This window comes from Coenobita brevimanus, chromosome 80 (assembly GCF_032717465.1).
Source record: "Coenobita brevimanus isolate Jiangsu-jjx chromosome 80, ASM3271746v2, whole genome shotgun sequence".
In the NCBI taxonomy this organism is placed as follows: domain Eukaryota; kingdom Metazoa; phylum Arthropoda; class Malacostraca; order Decapoda; family Coenobitidae; genus Coenobita; species Coenobita brevimanus.
Genome location: NC_137033.1, coordinates 14485843 through 14499895, shown reverse-complemented (window position 1 = coordinate 14499895; position 14053 = coordinate 14485843). Strand labels below are relative to the sequence as shown.

The 14053-nt window shown below is 42.0% G+C and overlaps 1 protein-coding gene across 1 annotated transcript in view; it reads right to left on the bottom strand.

Annotated features, from left to right (window-relative positions):
• The window catches only part of LOC145409270 (uncharacterized), a 145457-nt gene that overhangs the window by 27855 nt on the left and 103549 nt on the right, over positions 1-14053 (bottom strand). Inside the window, exons 10-12 of the mRNA XM_080279750.1 lie at positions 11482-11796; positions 9305-9556; positions 8658-8882 (exon numbers count right to left, since the gene is read on the bottom strand). Of these exons, the coding sequence (XP_080135876.1) occupies positions 8658-8882; positions 9305-9556; positions 11482-11796 (792 nt within the window). The remainder of the gene's footprint in view (positions 1-8657; positions 8883-9304; positions 9557-11481; positions 11797-14053) is intronic.

Here is a 14053-nt window from a genome sequence, read left to right as displayed (position 1 = left end):
AAGCATGTATACCTGAGACTGTGAAGGTGTATTATGCAAATCTAATCAGTAGGTAGGAAGCGGTATAAGTTTCCTGTTACACAAGAAACTACTGCAGGATCTACTGAGTGTGGGTTTTTATTGGGGAGGCGCTGGGAGAGAAGGAAAAACAAAGTGGATGTGAGAGTATATTAAAAGAGAAAATGGGGGAAGTAGTAGCGATGGATAGATAGAAAGAGAGAGACAGGCAGACAGACACACAGAAACAAAAGCATACATAGATAGGTAGATTGAATGATAAGAGAGAGAGAGAGAGAGAGAGAGAGAGAGAGAGAGAGAGAGAGAGAGAGAGAGAGAGAGAGAGAGAGAGAGAGAGAGAGAGAGAGAGAGAGAGAGAGAATAATGGCAGACACAGAAAAATAAAAGGAAAAAACACGCCTGACAAAATGAAGGGAGGAAGAGAGAGAAGGTTCATGGGGCTTCTCACAGACAAACAGAAATGGAAATATAATGAATAAAAGACGAGGGTTAAAGAGGATGGAATTGTGAGGCTTTAGAGTGGTGGATCACTGAGAGACAGAGAGAGAGAGAGACACACACACACACACACACACACACACACACACACACACACATATTAAGAGTGAGTGGGTGTGAGTGACGAGGCTGCTGATAAAGAGTTAATGATGATGACTAGTGCTAAGGACCAACCTTTGACTCGGCTTATGGCGCTAAGGAAGTGATGAATGAGGAAAACAAAAAGTGAGAAAAAAAAGAGGGGGTGAAACTGTGTGTGTGGGAGTATAATGAGAAGGACTGAGAAGGAGGGGGAGAAAATGGGTGAGAGGGAGTATGAATAAAGAGTATGAGTGGGAGGGAGTGGGAGAAAATGGGTGAGGGGGAGGAGGAATAATGAATATGAGTGAGAGGGGAGGGGAGAAAATGGGTGAGTGGGAGTAGGAATAGGGTTGAATGGGAGGGAGAGTGAGAAAATGGGTACGTGAAATATAAGTGGGCCGGGGGGGGGGGGAGTTTGAGAACGTGACAAGTGGGAGTATGAATAGAGTTGGAGTGGGAGGAAGAGGGAGTTAGTGGGTGTGTGGGAGTTGGAAGAAAGTAGGATTGGGAGACAGAGGGAGAAAGTGCGTGTGTGGGAGTAGGGACAAAGACTAGGATGGAAGGGAGAGAGAGAAGGTGATGGAGTGGGAGTAGGAATGGAGTAGGAGTGGGAGGAAGAGAGAGAGAGAAAGAAGTGAACGGGAGTAAGATAAATATATAGATAACAAAATGATTAACACTTTGAAATGGACACTTCTCTGTTTTCTTTAGTCTTGGTATTCTCATGTACTTTTACTTCACCATTGGAGAGACTTTTCGTGCCAGGGAAGTTATGTACAGTTTTTCCTTTCAAGATTCCAATCATAAGTTGAAAAAAATAATAACAAACCGGGTAGGACGTTATCAGTTCGACGAGAGGTTAAAAGTATGAAAAGGGGAAAAGAGAAGGAACGGAGGAAAAAGCGGGTATGGATGGGAAAATAATAAATGGTGTGAGGGGAGAAGGAAATGATAAAGTGCTAAAAAGAGAGAATGGGAAGACATACGTGAGAGGTGAAGGAAGGGAAGGAACGGCGTGGGTGGTAGAAACTATTTATTCCTTCAGTCTGATGGCGCCTTGTTCAGTTAATTTATGCTATGTACTGACTACAGTTTTTCGGTTTGTGGGAGGTTTATCGAATTAAAGTGATTAGATGTAACAACAGCCTTCATTAACACCTACACTTCGATAGCAGAGTTGAATTAAATCGTCTGACATCAGATAGAGTGAGATGTTATAAATCCTCAGGCTGAATGAGCGAATAGTATTAGGGAAAAAATGATAAGACCATGTTTAGAATAACAGTTAACAGTGTCTTGTACTGGCAGAAAAGAAAAGAAGAGACATCACATATTAAGGGATTCTATATAAGGGACAATAAAAAGGTCAAGGAAAAGAAAAAGGAATAGTTTTACCAAAGGAAGAGTTCTAAGTCGTGTTGAAAATGCCGTCCCTTCAAATAAACACAACTTCAATATGTGAGTGTATGGGGGTGGAGTTGTGAGCTGTAGAAAGGGCAGCCCCGTGGTGCAGGACAGAAAAACACTGAGGCGATCCGTCTGTGAACACCACTTCTGGGATTAAGGCGTTTGGCTACAATGAGACAGACAGACAGACAGACAGACAGGCGAATAGATAGGTAGGGAAGCAGACAGACAGACAGAAAGACAGACAGATAGATAGACAGTAAGACAGACAGACAGACAGACAGGTGGGCAGTTAGACAGGCAGACAAATGTAAACAAATAAAAAGACAAACAGACAGGTATATAGAGAGACAGACAGATAAAGATTACCGGTATTCTGAATAATTCTCTTGACTGTGATACCGAGTGACTTTGTAGACTTCGTAACACCTCTTCGTTAGCAGATTATCTCCGCCAAGTGGTATATATTTTACCCCTCGTTAGTTGGTTGGTTTGTCTTTCTGTCTGTCTGTTGCCAGTACTCAAAGAGTAATGAACGGATTTTCATGATTTTTTTTTTTTGGGGGGGGGAGGGGGGATAGGGTATGGCCCAATGAACAATCGACTAGATTTTGGTTGTGATCCGGAATAATTTGTTCGCTTGTTCACACCATACCTCCAAAAGTTCTCAATGAATTTCAATGAAATGTTGTGGAAGGGTGGGCCATGGACTAAGAAAGAATTGATTAAATTTTGGGGCGAATCTTGACCCGGATCCGGATTCTACTATACAGTATCTCAAAGAGTTCTCAATGAATTTCAGTGAAATTTTGTGGAAAGGTGGGCCATGGGCCATGAAAGAACCGATTAAATTTGGGGGGAGATCCTGATTCGGCATTGGCGGAGGTATGCGCTCTCTGAGTGCCCCTCTAGTTCTGCATATATATTAGTTTGTATCATATTGCATGTTACTGATGGACTTTGCTATTAAAACATAATAACCTATACATAATTTGCTATGCAGTAGTGTGAAAAATATTTCTCAAAGAAAGATGCTGCGACACAAAGACAGAGTAAAGGAGAAAAATTTGTGGCAGGGAGGTGGTGGTGGGGATGGTGGTGATAGTAGTAGTAGTGGTAGTAGTAGTAGCTGCAGCAGCAGCAGCAACAACAACATCTGCAGCAGCAGCAGTAGTAGTAGTAGTAGCAGTAGTAGTAGTTGCTGTAGTAGAAGTAGTAGTAGTAATAGTAGTAGTAATTGTTGTTATTGTTGTGTTCTTGTTGCTGATATTGTTGACATAGTAGTAGTAGTAGCAACAGTAGTAGTAGCAGTAGGAGTAGTAGTAATTGTTATTGTTGCTCTAGTAAAAGGTGTTGTTATTCTTGTTGTTGTTGTTATTATTATTATTACTGTTGTTGTTGTAACCCCTGGCTCATGAGAATGTTAACCCAGTGGACTGCCGGCTTGAGTTACCTTTCTGCTTCAGTCCACCATCCTCTTTTCTGGGGATAAGGAAATAGCTGAGGGACGCTTTTATAACCAGGCAGCAGAGTCACCCGGTTATATCAGTGCCACCACTTGAAGGCGTCCCCCACCAGCACCCGATAGGAAGGCAGAAAAGCATGAAGGAGAGAGTAATGTGTGGGGGAGGGAATGGAGTGTGAGGGAGCGAATGGGGTGTGAAGGAGGGAGAGAGAGTGCAGGAGGGAGGGGAGAGAGAGGATGAGAGATAGAGACGGGAGGGGATGGAGTATAAGAGGGGAGAAAAAGTCTGCCACAAAAGGAAGACAAGTTTGAGATAGGGAGAGGCAGTGTTGTGAAGAAGGAAGTGGTGTGTAAGGGTGCGATTGCTGTGTGTGTGTGTGTGTGTGTGTGTGTGTGTGTGTGTGTGTGTGTGTGTGTGTGTGTGTGTGTGTGTGAGAGAGAGAGAGAGAGAGAGAGAGAGAGAGAGAGAGAGAGAGAGAGAGAGAGAGATGTGTGCATGGGGTATGAATGGGGCGTGAAAAAGGGAAGCATGGCGTGAGAAAGGGGAGAAGAGTGAATGCGAGGGGAGAAAAGAGGAGAGGATTGCGATGGAGGGGAGAAAAGGTGGCCATTCCTTCCTGTTATATCCCTTCTACCTGTTTCTCATTTTTATTTCCTCCCAAATTCCCTTCAATCAAATATTTCTTCCATTTTCTAACTCCTCCCTTTCTTCTTCATTTCTTTATTGCTGTACTTACCTCCCTTTTATATTTCTAATTCTCTTTTCTCTTGTGTTTCTTCACTCTCCAGTCTTTCTGTTTTTACATCTGTTAGCGAAAGTGTGAGGGATTTATGCGACTGATACGGTTTGTTTTTCTAGCTGTCTGGCTGTTAGCAAGATTTTGACAAATGTATTGGACGTAACTGCAGCAAATTTGGTAAAAAGATTGAGGAACATCAGATGATCAAGTGGTTAATTTTTGGCTTGAAAAAGTCGTAAGTCACAAATCACGGGCAAGGTCGACTCACACAGCTCTGATCCGACTTTGAGCAAACTTGAAAGTGTTGAGGGAGGGGAAGAGTGAAATGATTCAGTTCTGAGAAGTAATGGTCACAGGACGAAGGTCAGAGGTTCAGCCCTTTGGCCTCTTAACTCAAATAATTACTGTTCACTTTGGATCAGCATTTAAGCCAATATTAAGATAATTCTATTATTAGAACAACAGGTCAAAGGTCAAGGCCATAGGGTAACTGGAATTAAACACTTCTGGTCTGACTGAACCAAACTTAACAGATAGGTTAAGGGTCTCGTAAGATTGAAGTTGTTCGATTTTCAAATTATAACGACGACGACGGTGACAGTAATGATAATGATGACGACGATGATAATAATGATGATGAAAATTACGATGACGATGATGACCGAATTAATGATAACAATGACGGCGGTGAACATATTTTATCTGACGTCGTTCTTCTGTTCCCAGTTGTTCTATCAATCCCCCTCTCCCTTGTTTTAGTTCCTCCATTTAATCCCAGTGAACGTAACCACGGACACGAACTGGTGCTGTCATATATCACACACTCCCAATACATCAAAGACTTCCCTCAAAACTTCACCACTCTTTGTTCTTTTTTCCAACTTTTCCATTTTCTTTCTCTTCCTCTCCCTCCCTCCCTCCCTCCCTCCCTCTCTCTCTCTCTCTCTCTCTCTCTCTCTCTCTGATGACCAAGGAGGGGACATTCAAGACTCTATAGTTATTCTTTGGGTCACAAGTGGTCAGTTATTCTCTCCACTTCTCTCTCCACTTCCCATCTTCTCCACTTATCTCCTCCCCTTTACGAAAATCTCCTCCCTTCATAAAATTCCTTCCCCAGTGGCCACAAAAAGAGACGAGGCATTCAATACTCCGGCTCTTCCTTGGATCAGAGGAAGGTTGTTTTTCTGTCTCCACTTCTGTCTAATTGTCTCTCCACTTCTCTATCTCTCCACTTCTGTCTCAGCTTCCCTGTCTCTCTATTTCTCTCTTCATTTCTCTATCTCTCCACTTCTGTCTCAGCTTCCCTGTCTCTCTACTTCTCTCTCCATTTCTCTATCTCTCCACTTTTGTCTCAGCTTCCCTGTCTCTCTACTTCTCTCTCCATTTCTCTATCTCTCCACTTCTGTCTCAGCTTCCCTGTCTCTCTACTTCTCTCTCCACTACTCCGTCTTACATATTCTCTGTCTCTTCATTTCTGTCTCCACTTAACTGTCTCTCTCTACTTCTCTCTCAACTTTTCTATCTTTCCTCTTTATCTCTTCACTTATCATCTAACCAAATCTCTCTACACTCATCATTCATCTTCTGTCTCTCCACTTCGTACACCAGTTCTTTCTCCACCCCTCCAACCCCTCCAATTATATAAGTCTCTCTCTCTCTCTCTCTCTCTCTCTCTCTCTCTCTCTCTCTCTCTCCCCTCCCGGAAGCTCTTCTCTCTCCATAAAATCTCATTCCTTACGTTTAAGAGTAAAAAACGTTTCACACATGCCGTGCTTCATGATTGGTTGGCTATTCTCTCTCCACATTTTTGTCTCCACGTTTCCATCCTACCCCCCCTCTCTCTCTCTCTCTCTCTCTCTCTCTCTCTCTCTAAACACATATAAACATTCACACACATATTGCTACACATACATACATAAATCCTTCTCAAGTCTCTACACTCCTTCCCCTACAAACCTTCATCACGGCCAAGGAAGGAAACAGGTGACCTTCCAGGCCTTAGTTAATTCACAGCTGCTTCGTTATGCCTTGTGTTGGAAGGGGTGGGGTACTCCTGGGGTTCACCTGCCCTGTGTCTGAGGTGAATTATTCGTTGGATGAATTTCGCGGCAGACTAGGTTTCCCACTCCTAGGATTCATGTCAGCTGGCTCTGTGTGTGCGTGTGTGTGTGTGTAATTCACCGGGTCGGTCAGGATCACTTGATGGTCGTGATTGTCAGCTTTTACCCTCCCGGAAGGGAGCTGAGAGCTCATATAGTCCGATCTAAGGGCAAGGCTGTGACCTTCACACACGCACACACTTGTCCCCTTGCTCAAGGGGGACAGTAACCACCCACTTCGTCAGTGAAACTTTTCTCAACCTGAGCGAGGCGCGAACTCCCGTCCACCAGTTGGCAAGCGGGAACTTTACCACTGCACCAGCGAGCGGTGTGTGTGTGTGTGTGTGTGTGTGTGTTTGTACTTAAGGGAGGGTCGTATGTCCTAGGAAAAGGGTTATTATTGGAGAGTGACAAAAACTACCATGAGATCATTTTGACTGTGGCTACCCCCTCACAGGAAGCGTCGTTTTAAAATAGATAGGTAGATCGATAAACGTGCATAATTTTAGCTTCTGTCTATAATTTCCTCCAAGTTCTAGAATTTGTCCCCAGCATTTTTCGCACAGTACTTGACAAATAGAGAAAATAAGATTACTAAAAAAAATTCCCCCATAAGAATACCTACATTTCCAAGACAGTCCGGACTGTTCACGTAATTGCATGGAACTGATACCTCGTTATTTCTCCGTGGATGACAACAGAGGAAATGAGAATAATCGGCTTTTTCCTATTTCCTTTCCCAGAATTCGTACCTCTTGACGAAACTTCAACTAAGGATCGTGAGAAGATTTAAAAAGTGTAACAAATTTGGCAGAAGAGAGTTTATGCCAGCCAACATATAAGAGATTGAATTAATGACGTTTTGTGGCATAAAAAAAAAAAAAGAAAAAAAAAGAAAAAAAGGCACCCGAGTCTGGACACAGCTGAAGAGTATACAATATGCAGGGAACTGGTGTGAAACTGAGTTAAAATAATGCAGTAGAAGGAGGACATGGGTGAAATTAAGAAAGGCAGCTGAGTTAGGATAAGATCGACCAATACATGCAGGAGGACGGAGGCAGGATGGAATATTCAGCAAGGCAAGGGATGTGCCAGTGTTGGTAACTGAATCATGAGGACAACACCCAGGCACTCCACCGCGACCCTTACACGCAACCGCAGCTTTAAAATCCATGGCCCTGTTTCAGACTTCAATTCAGCTAGTATAAGTGAGTGACTGACAAGTACACCAGCCAAACATTCCATCCAGACTACAAACACAGCCGTTGCTTAACATTTTGGTCCATTTTTATATGTAGCTATTCCATTCTAACAAAGTGGTTCGTTCTTACTCCCAGTTGATGTTCCTGCTCTCTTTCATCACAGAATAAATAAATAAACCGCAACAAAAAAATTAAAAATAAATAAATAAAAAGGAGTGTGTTGGGAATAAGGGGAGGTGGGCAACATTTTTCTCCTCCACGCCCTTCACAGTCTCTAGGCATAAGCCATACAGAAAACACACACACACACACACACACACACACACACAACTCTGCAACTAGGAAATGGCATAGAAGAATTTTTGAAGGACTGGTAGAAAAAGGTACAAATAATACCCTTACTGTTGATGCAACCGTAAAACAACAGTGATGTTTTGTTATACTGAACATACTCTACTTCCTTACAGCTTATATTGATTTGTGAAAACTAAATAAAAGGGGGAGGGGGATATTTCAGCTTGAATATAATTATAGGAAGATAATATGATCAGATTACCTTGATTTATTTTGATTATTTTTCCTTATTTTTTTTTTTTTTTAAAGAGAAAAAGTTACATTAAGCCAACAGTTTCTTAAGTGGCCATCAGTTCTGAACTCATTGCATAAATTTTCAACTATTGGCAGTAAAAGGAAAGATCACGGGAAGGGGAAAAGTGACAAGGAAAGAGAAAGTTAAAAAAAAAAAAAAAACACAGAAAAAGGAGAACAAGAGAACAATGGAAAAATGAGAAAAGGATAAAAATGACAAAGGAAGCAAAATTATGAAGAAAAAGGAAAAGAACAAGAGAAAGAGAGAAAATGATGATGAAATAAAAGATATATAAACAAGCAAAGAAAGGAGGAGAGCAAAACACAACAAGCGACAGAGAGGAAATGACGATGATAAAATAGATACTAAGACAATCGATGAAAAAGAGAGAGAGAAAAAGAACAAGAGAAAGGGAGAAAATGATGAAGAAAAGATACCAAGACGAGCAAAGAAAAGACAACAGCGAGAAAAGGCAAGAGAAAGAGAGAACAGGATAAAGAAAAATGACAAGTGAAGCAAACATAGAGGACGCAGGACGAAAACAGAAAAAATCCTCACATGCAAAAAACTGGTAGCGACTGTCGTGAGTGGCGGGGTGAGGAACAGCTTCTCCTCCTCACTCAAAAACGGGTCCACTCTGCCTTTGGTCCTGTTGCTCACCACAGCGTTCACCGTCTCCCTCACACGCCCCTCCAGCTCGGAGGGCGCCGCGTCTTCGATCACGGCGTTGTAGAACACCTTGATGGCCCTGGCGAAGAAGTCCGTCGAGTAGGGGTTCTTCTCCTGTTGCCGAGGGAGTGAGGAAAGTGTTAGATGTCAGTTGTGGAGGTGACAAGCTTTCAGGCCTTCAGTTACTTTGTTTTGTTTAGGAGTGTAATCATTAGAGAATAATTTGTGCATATTTACGTATTACCTTTAAGTTTCTGTATAAATTATTTACATTTACATATTTACCTGTCCATCAGTCTACCTCTTTATCCTTCCATATTTGTCTATCCATCAGTCTACATCTCTGACTGTCCATCTCTGCTTAATAATGTTTTACTATAAAAGATGTGTAGTAACTGACAATCTTATGAGTTCCATTGCTTTACATTAATAGTTTCTGCTAAGAGACAGAAACAGCCAACAGACAAAAGCAATAGAATAAAATAGCTGGTTCGGCAGAGATCAGCATCATAAAAACCCAGTTAATTCCTGCTCACCGTCTCCACTAAGAACTGACTCAGGAAGGCGATATCGTGGACATCCCTGAGTTCCTGCACAGCCTGCGTCACGTTCTTAAGCACCAGGTGAGGGTTGAAGGTGTAGAACTGCTGTGTGTGGAGGAGCTCGGAGAGGGCGCTGGAGGACACGCCGCGAGCACCCAGCAGCAACATGCCCAGCGTCGACACCAGGCTCAGAGGGGACATGACGAAATTACGACCTCGGTGTTGTCTGGCGGCTCGCTTGTATACCTATGACAGAAGAGGCAGAGTAAGGTTATCCAGGAAGAATTTTTGTTCGTTAATATCCAACAATTTCACACATTTGCGACACGAAAGGCAAGGTGATTTAGTTTAGCAGATTTTTTTTTTTTTTTTTTTTTTTTGTAAATTTTCGTCTTTTTTGTACACCTGGGGTACGAAAAATATAGTATTATCACCGAATATTTTCCTTATTTTGTCTTTTTTTTTTTTAAGTTGTGGTAGCAGAAACATGGCAAGATTATGTGAGAACAAATGGTCATTATATTTCCTGCATTTTGTTCACCAACAGCAAGAAAGACAAAACAAGGTTATTTTGTAATATTAACAAATTTTTGCGTTTTGCATACTAGTGGCACGAAGCGACACAATCGGGGAAATCAAAATTTTTTAGATTCAAAAATTTTTAAGTGTGGGCAACCCCGTCACTCTGGGGTCATCAACACATGTGGTCAGCTTCCAAGCCCATAACAGGTGGTGGCTGACTCCGACAAAGAAAGTATAACCTCTCCTTTAAAAGACCATCTCTTCAATGGGAGTTGTCATTCCACATCATTTCACCCTTTAGTACAGTATGACCTTGACATTTTACTTCTATCTGTTACGTTGACTATAAACTTGCAGGCTAGACTTCCACTGTTATCTAATGTGCGATATATTTGACCTACTTCTATCATAACCTCGGGTAGATCCACAATAATATGCAAAGAATAGTTTTATGAAAGTTTGAGTTTCACCATCTTCCTTCAGTTCCACGATTTGTTACTGTACCTCCCTGCTCCTCTAGCTAGATAGTGTACTAACTACAGCAATGACAGAATATATCATCAGTCTCTCTCTCTCTCTCTCTCTCTCTCTCTCTCTCTCTCTCAATTTTTATTCTTATAATTTTTTCTCACTTTTTCTCTTCAGACCATGCAAACTTCTCGTGGTGAAAGGGTTAATGAAACATAAATCTTAACTCTCAAACTGGAAATGCCCCTCATAAACGAAATAAAATCTCTTGGCCTAACAATGAATAAAAAAAAAGTAACTTAAATCCAAGGATAATTTTTCCTCCTTTGTTAGCCTTGGGCAGGAAAGGTAAGGTTATCGTGCAAGAATTTCTGTCTGCTAATTTCCTTGCACCTAATTTAGTTCCATTTACCTAATTTGCTGCCACCTATCCAATTAAATTCCACCTTAAATTATTTCCAGCAATCTGATTTAATTTTATGTTCTTAATTTTTTTCCTGAAACATTATTTTCACATTAAAAAATTTTCAGCTTCCTGATTTACTTCCTCCTCTGTAATGTATTTCTTGATATATTTCCGACCACCTACAATACTTCCACCTCTTGAATATAATTATCTACTTAATTTACCAACACCTTAATACATTTCCAGCCCTTAATCTGTCTTCAGCAACCTAATTTGTTTCCAGATACCTAATTAGCTTCCTACTACCTTCATTGCCTTTACCTCCTTAATACGCTTTCGGCTAAATGATCTAGTTCTAATTATCATTATTACTTCCACCTTAATACGTTTTCCGCTACCTGATTTAAGTTCAGGTACATAATTAATTTGCACAGCAGGTACGCACGTAATTTCCACCATCAAATTTACTTCCACCAGCCTAATACACTTTCAGCTATTTATTTTGCTCCCTAAACTTGGTGGACGGGGACGAGGAACTGGGGGAAACGTGGAACTGGGTGGGGGGAAAGTGGAACTGGGGGGAACGTGGAACTGAGGGAAACGTGGAACTGGGGGGGAACGTGGAACTGAGGGAAACGTATAACTGAGGGAAATGTGGAACTGGAGGGAACGTGGAACTGGGGGAAACGTGGAACTGGAGGAAGGACATAGAAAAGTGGAACTGAGGGAACATGGTAACGGGGGACCTGAAACTCAGAGAAGTACGAGACTGTACCTTAAATGTAATATCGTTCATGACATCCACAAACTCCCTGATATCAGTCTGCAGGCCTTCAGTAGTCGCCTCCAGACCGGGATTGTCCGCTGGTGCCCTTAGTAGCTCGGCGGGATTTTCAGGCGATCCCAGGTGGTGATGCTCCTTGTTGTGATGGTGATCTCCGTGGTGCTCTCCGTGGTGGTGCTCTCCGTGGTGGTCGTGATGGTGGTGGTCGTGGTATGGGCTAGTGGCATTGCGGTCAGGGAAGCCTAAGTCCCCAGTGTCGTTAAGGAGGGGCCGAGGCGGTGAATCCACGTTGTAGTCATAGTACTCCTGGGGACACGAGAGGCAGGGCAGTGAAAAACCTGTGTTAAACATTTATTGCCTGCATCATATAGAGCGTGGCAAGTGAAAGAGAGTTAAAGGTACCTTAAAATTTTATTGTTTCTAAGAAAAAATCATGAATAGTTTGAGTTTGCTGGATAAGAGTGTGGGGGTGAATGAAGTTAGAGTTGACTGAAGAGTAAAAAAAAAAAAAAAAAGAAAATAGAGATTGAAAGTGTCCATCAGTTCATACAAATACATAAGCAGACTTCCTCGTAACAGTAACTAAGTTATGTAATGCGTAGTGCTACCAGAATAACAGGTTATTACTGGAAACTGTAAAAAATAGCGGAAATAAATATTGGAGGGATAAAGAGAATAATCCAGTCGACAGCACCGCAATTTTTATCCTCTGCAGCTTTTACTTCGCCGACTGTCATCTACCATCATTGTGTCGTGCTGTCCATAGTCCCGATTACTACCTAAATATCAGCGAATATTCTTTTCTGTCATAGATTTTTGGTGTGTGCTTCATATTTCAGTCACATCACAATATTTCAAGTATCACCTTCCACTCCCACTGCCAGCTAAGAAGAGTGGGATATTTTTTTCTCCCCGTTTCTTATGAATGTACAGCCAGAGAGGCAACTATCTTCCAAGCTCCGTCCGCAGAAAATTTACAATTGGTGAAAAGCAGTGAAAACTCTGTCTACTATAAAAAATCTGGGGAAGATAACTCTCTCTCTCTCTCTCTCTCTCTCTCTCTCTCCATTAGATCGGAAGGGCAAAGAGGTACACAGATGGAGAATACAAGACACCCCGCCATATACCACGCCCGCCCCTTTCACGACCCGCTGACCAGGGGAATGCGGTCGTCATTTCAGGATTTATTCTTCCCCGGAGGGTCGTATCGCGCCCCTTAAGTTACATATAAATTTGTTGCAGGGAAAGGGTGTTGCGCAACGTGTCCGAAGAGAAGGGAATTTATTGGTGACGGGTCTTTTTCAGTTAACAGCATTCGGTGTTGTCTGGTTTGCAGTTTTTGTCGCGTTGTAGTAGTAATGGTGGTAGTAGTAGTAGTTGTAATAGTGCTGGTGTTTGTGCTGGTGGTGGAGGTTGTAGTTGTAGTGGTAGTAGTAGTGGCAGAAGTAGTACCACAGTAGTAGTAGTAGTAGTAGTAGTAACTTGATAGTAACAGTAACTGTAGTAGTGGTGTTGATGTTGGTTGATATATTAGTAGTACTAGTAATAGTGGCAGTAGTGGTGGTGGTGGTGGTGATGGTGGTGGTGGTGGTGGTAGATGTAGTAGTAGTAGTAGTAGCAGTAGTAGTAGTAGTAGTAGCAGCAGCAGCAGTAGTAGTAGCAGTAGTAGTCGTTGTTATTGTTGTTGTTGATGGTGTCGTTGCCGTTGCCGTTGCCCCAGGTTTATCTGAAATGTGAACCCAGTGGACTGCTGGCCGAGGTTGTTCTGCAATTTTCCATCCTCCTTCTGGGGCACTGGAGTGAGCTGAGGAACATTAACTTAAACGGACCATAGCTGCCCAGTTATGATGGTGCCACTAAATGAAAGTGTCCCTCTCCAGCACCTTTAATTACATTGACTTTCAGTTCGATGACTTTGTATTAATATTTTAGGTAGGCTTGCATCAGTCGGATTTATTCAACCTACGAAGTACTCTATAATGAAGGGACTGATGAAAGCTATTATCTAGTCCCCAAAGGCACAAATGTCTCCTTGGCTGAATATGAGCATCTGAAATGTCAAAAAATGAAACAAAAAATACGCCATCGTTGTGAAGATGTTAATGATATGTGGAATACGTGACAGGGCAGGAGAACTGAGCAGCGTATCCAAAGAGGGACATACGAGTAGTATTGGATGTCATGTTTTTTCCATTCATAGGCATCCAACACTACTCGGTTCACCTCTGTAGCCTCTTCAGCATGGTTACCTCTTTTACTAGGCTATTCCTGCTGCAGTGAACTAAATTTATTCATATTAGGATGGTCCCCTGACAATGAACGGGTTACTGAAGGTTGAAAAGGTTTGACTAGGTATTGTTCTCGCCGAAATGTTGCGGGCATTATATTCGCACATCATGGGGTAACATCAAGAGTGAGACAGGGTATACAGAAAAAAAAACTTTTGGAAGATTTAAGTCATCATCATCATCTTGTCCTTTTTTTCCTCGTCTAATATTTATTTCTCTACTCTTCTTTTCTGGGAACAGCGATTACAATGGCATATGATATATTATTTCTTTGT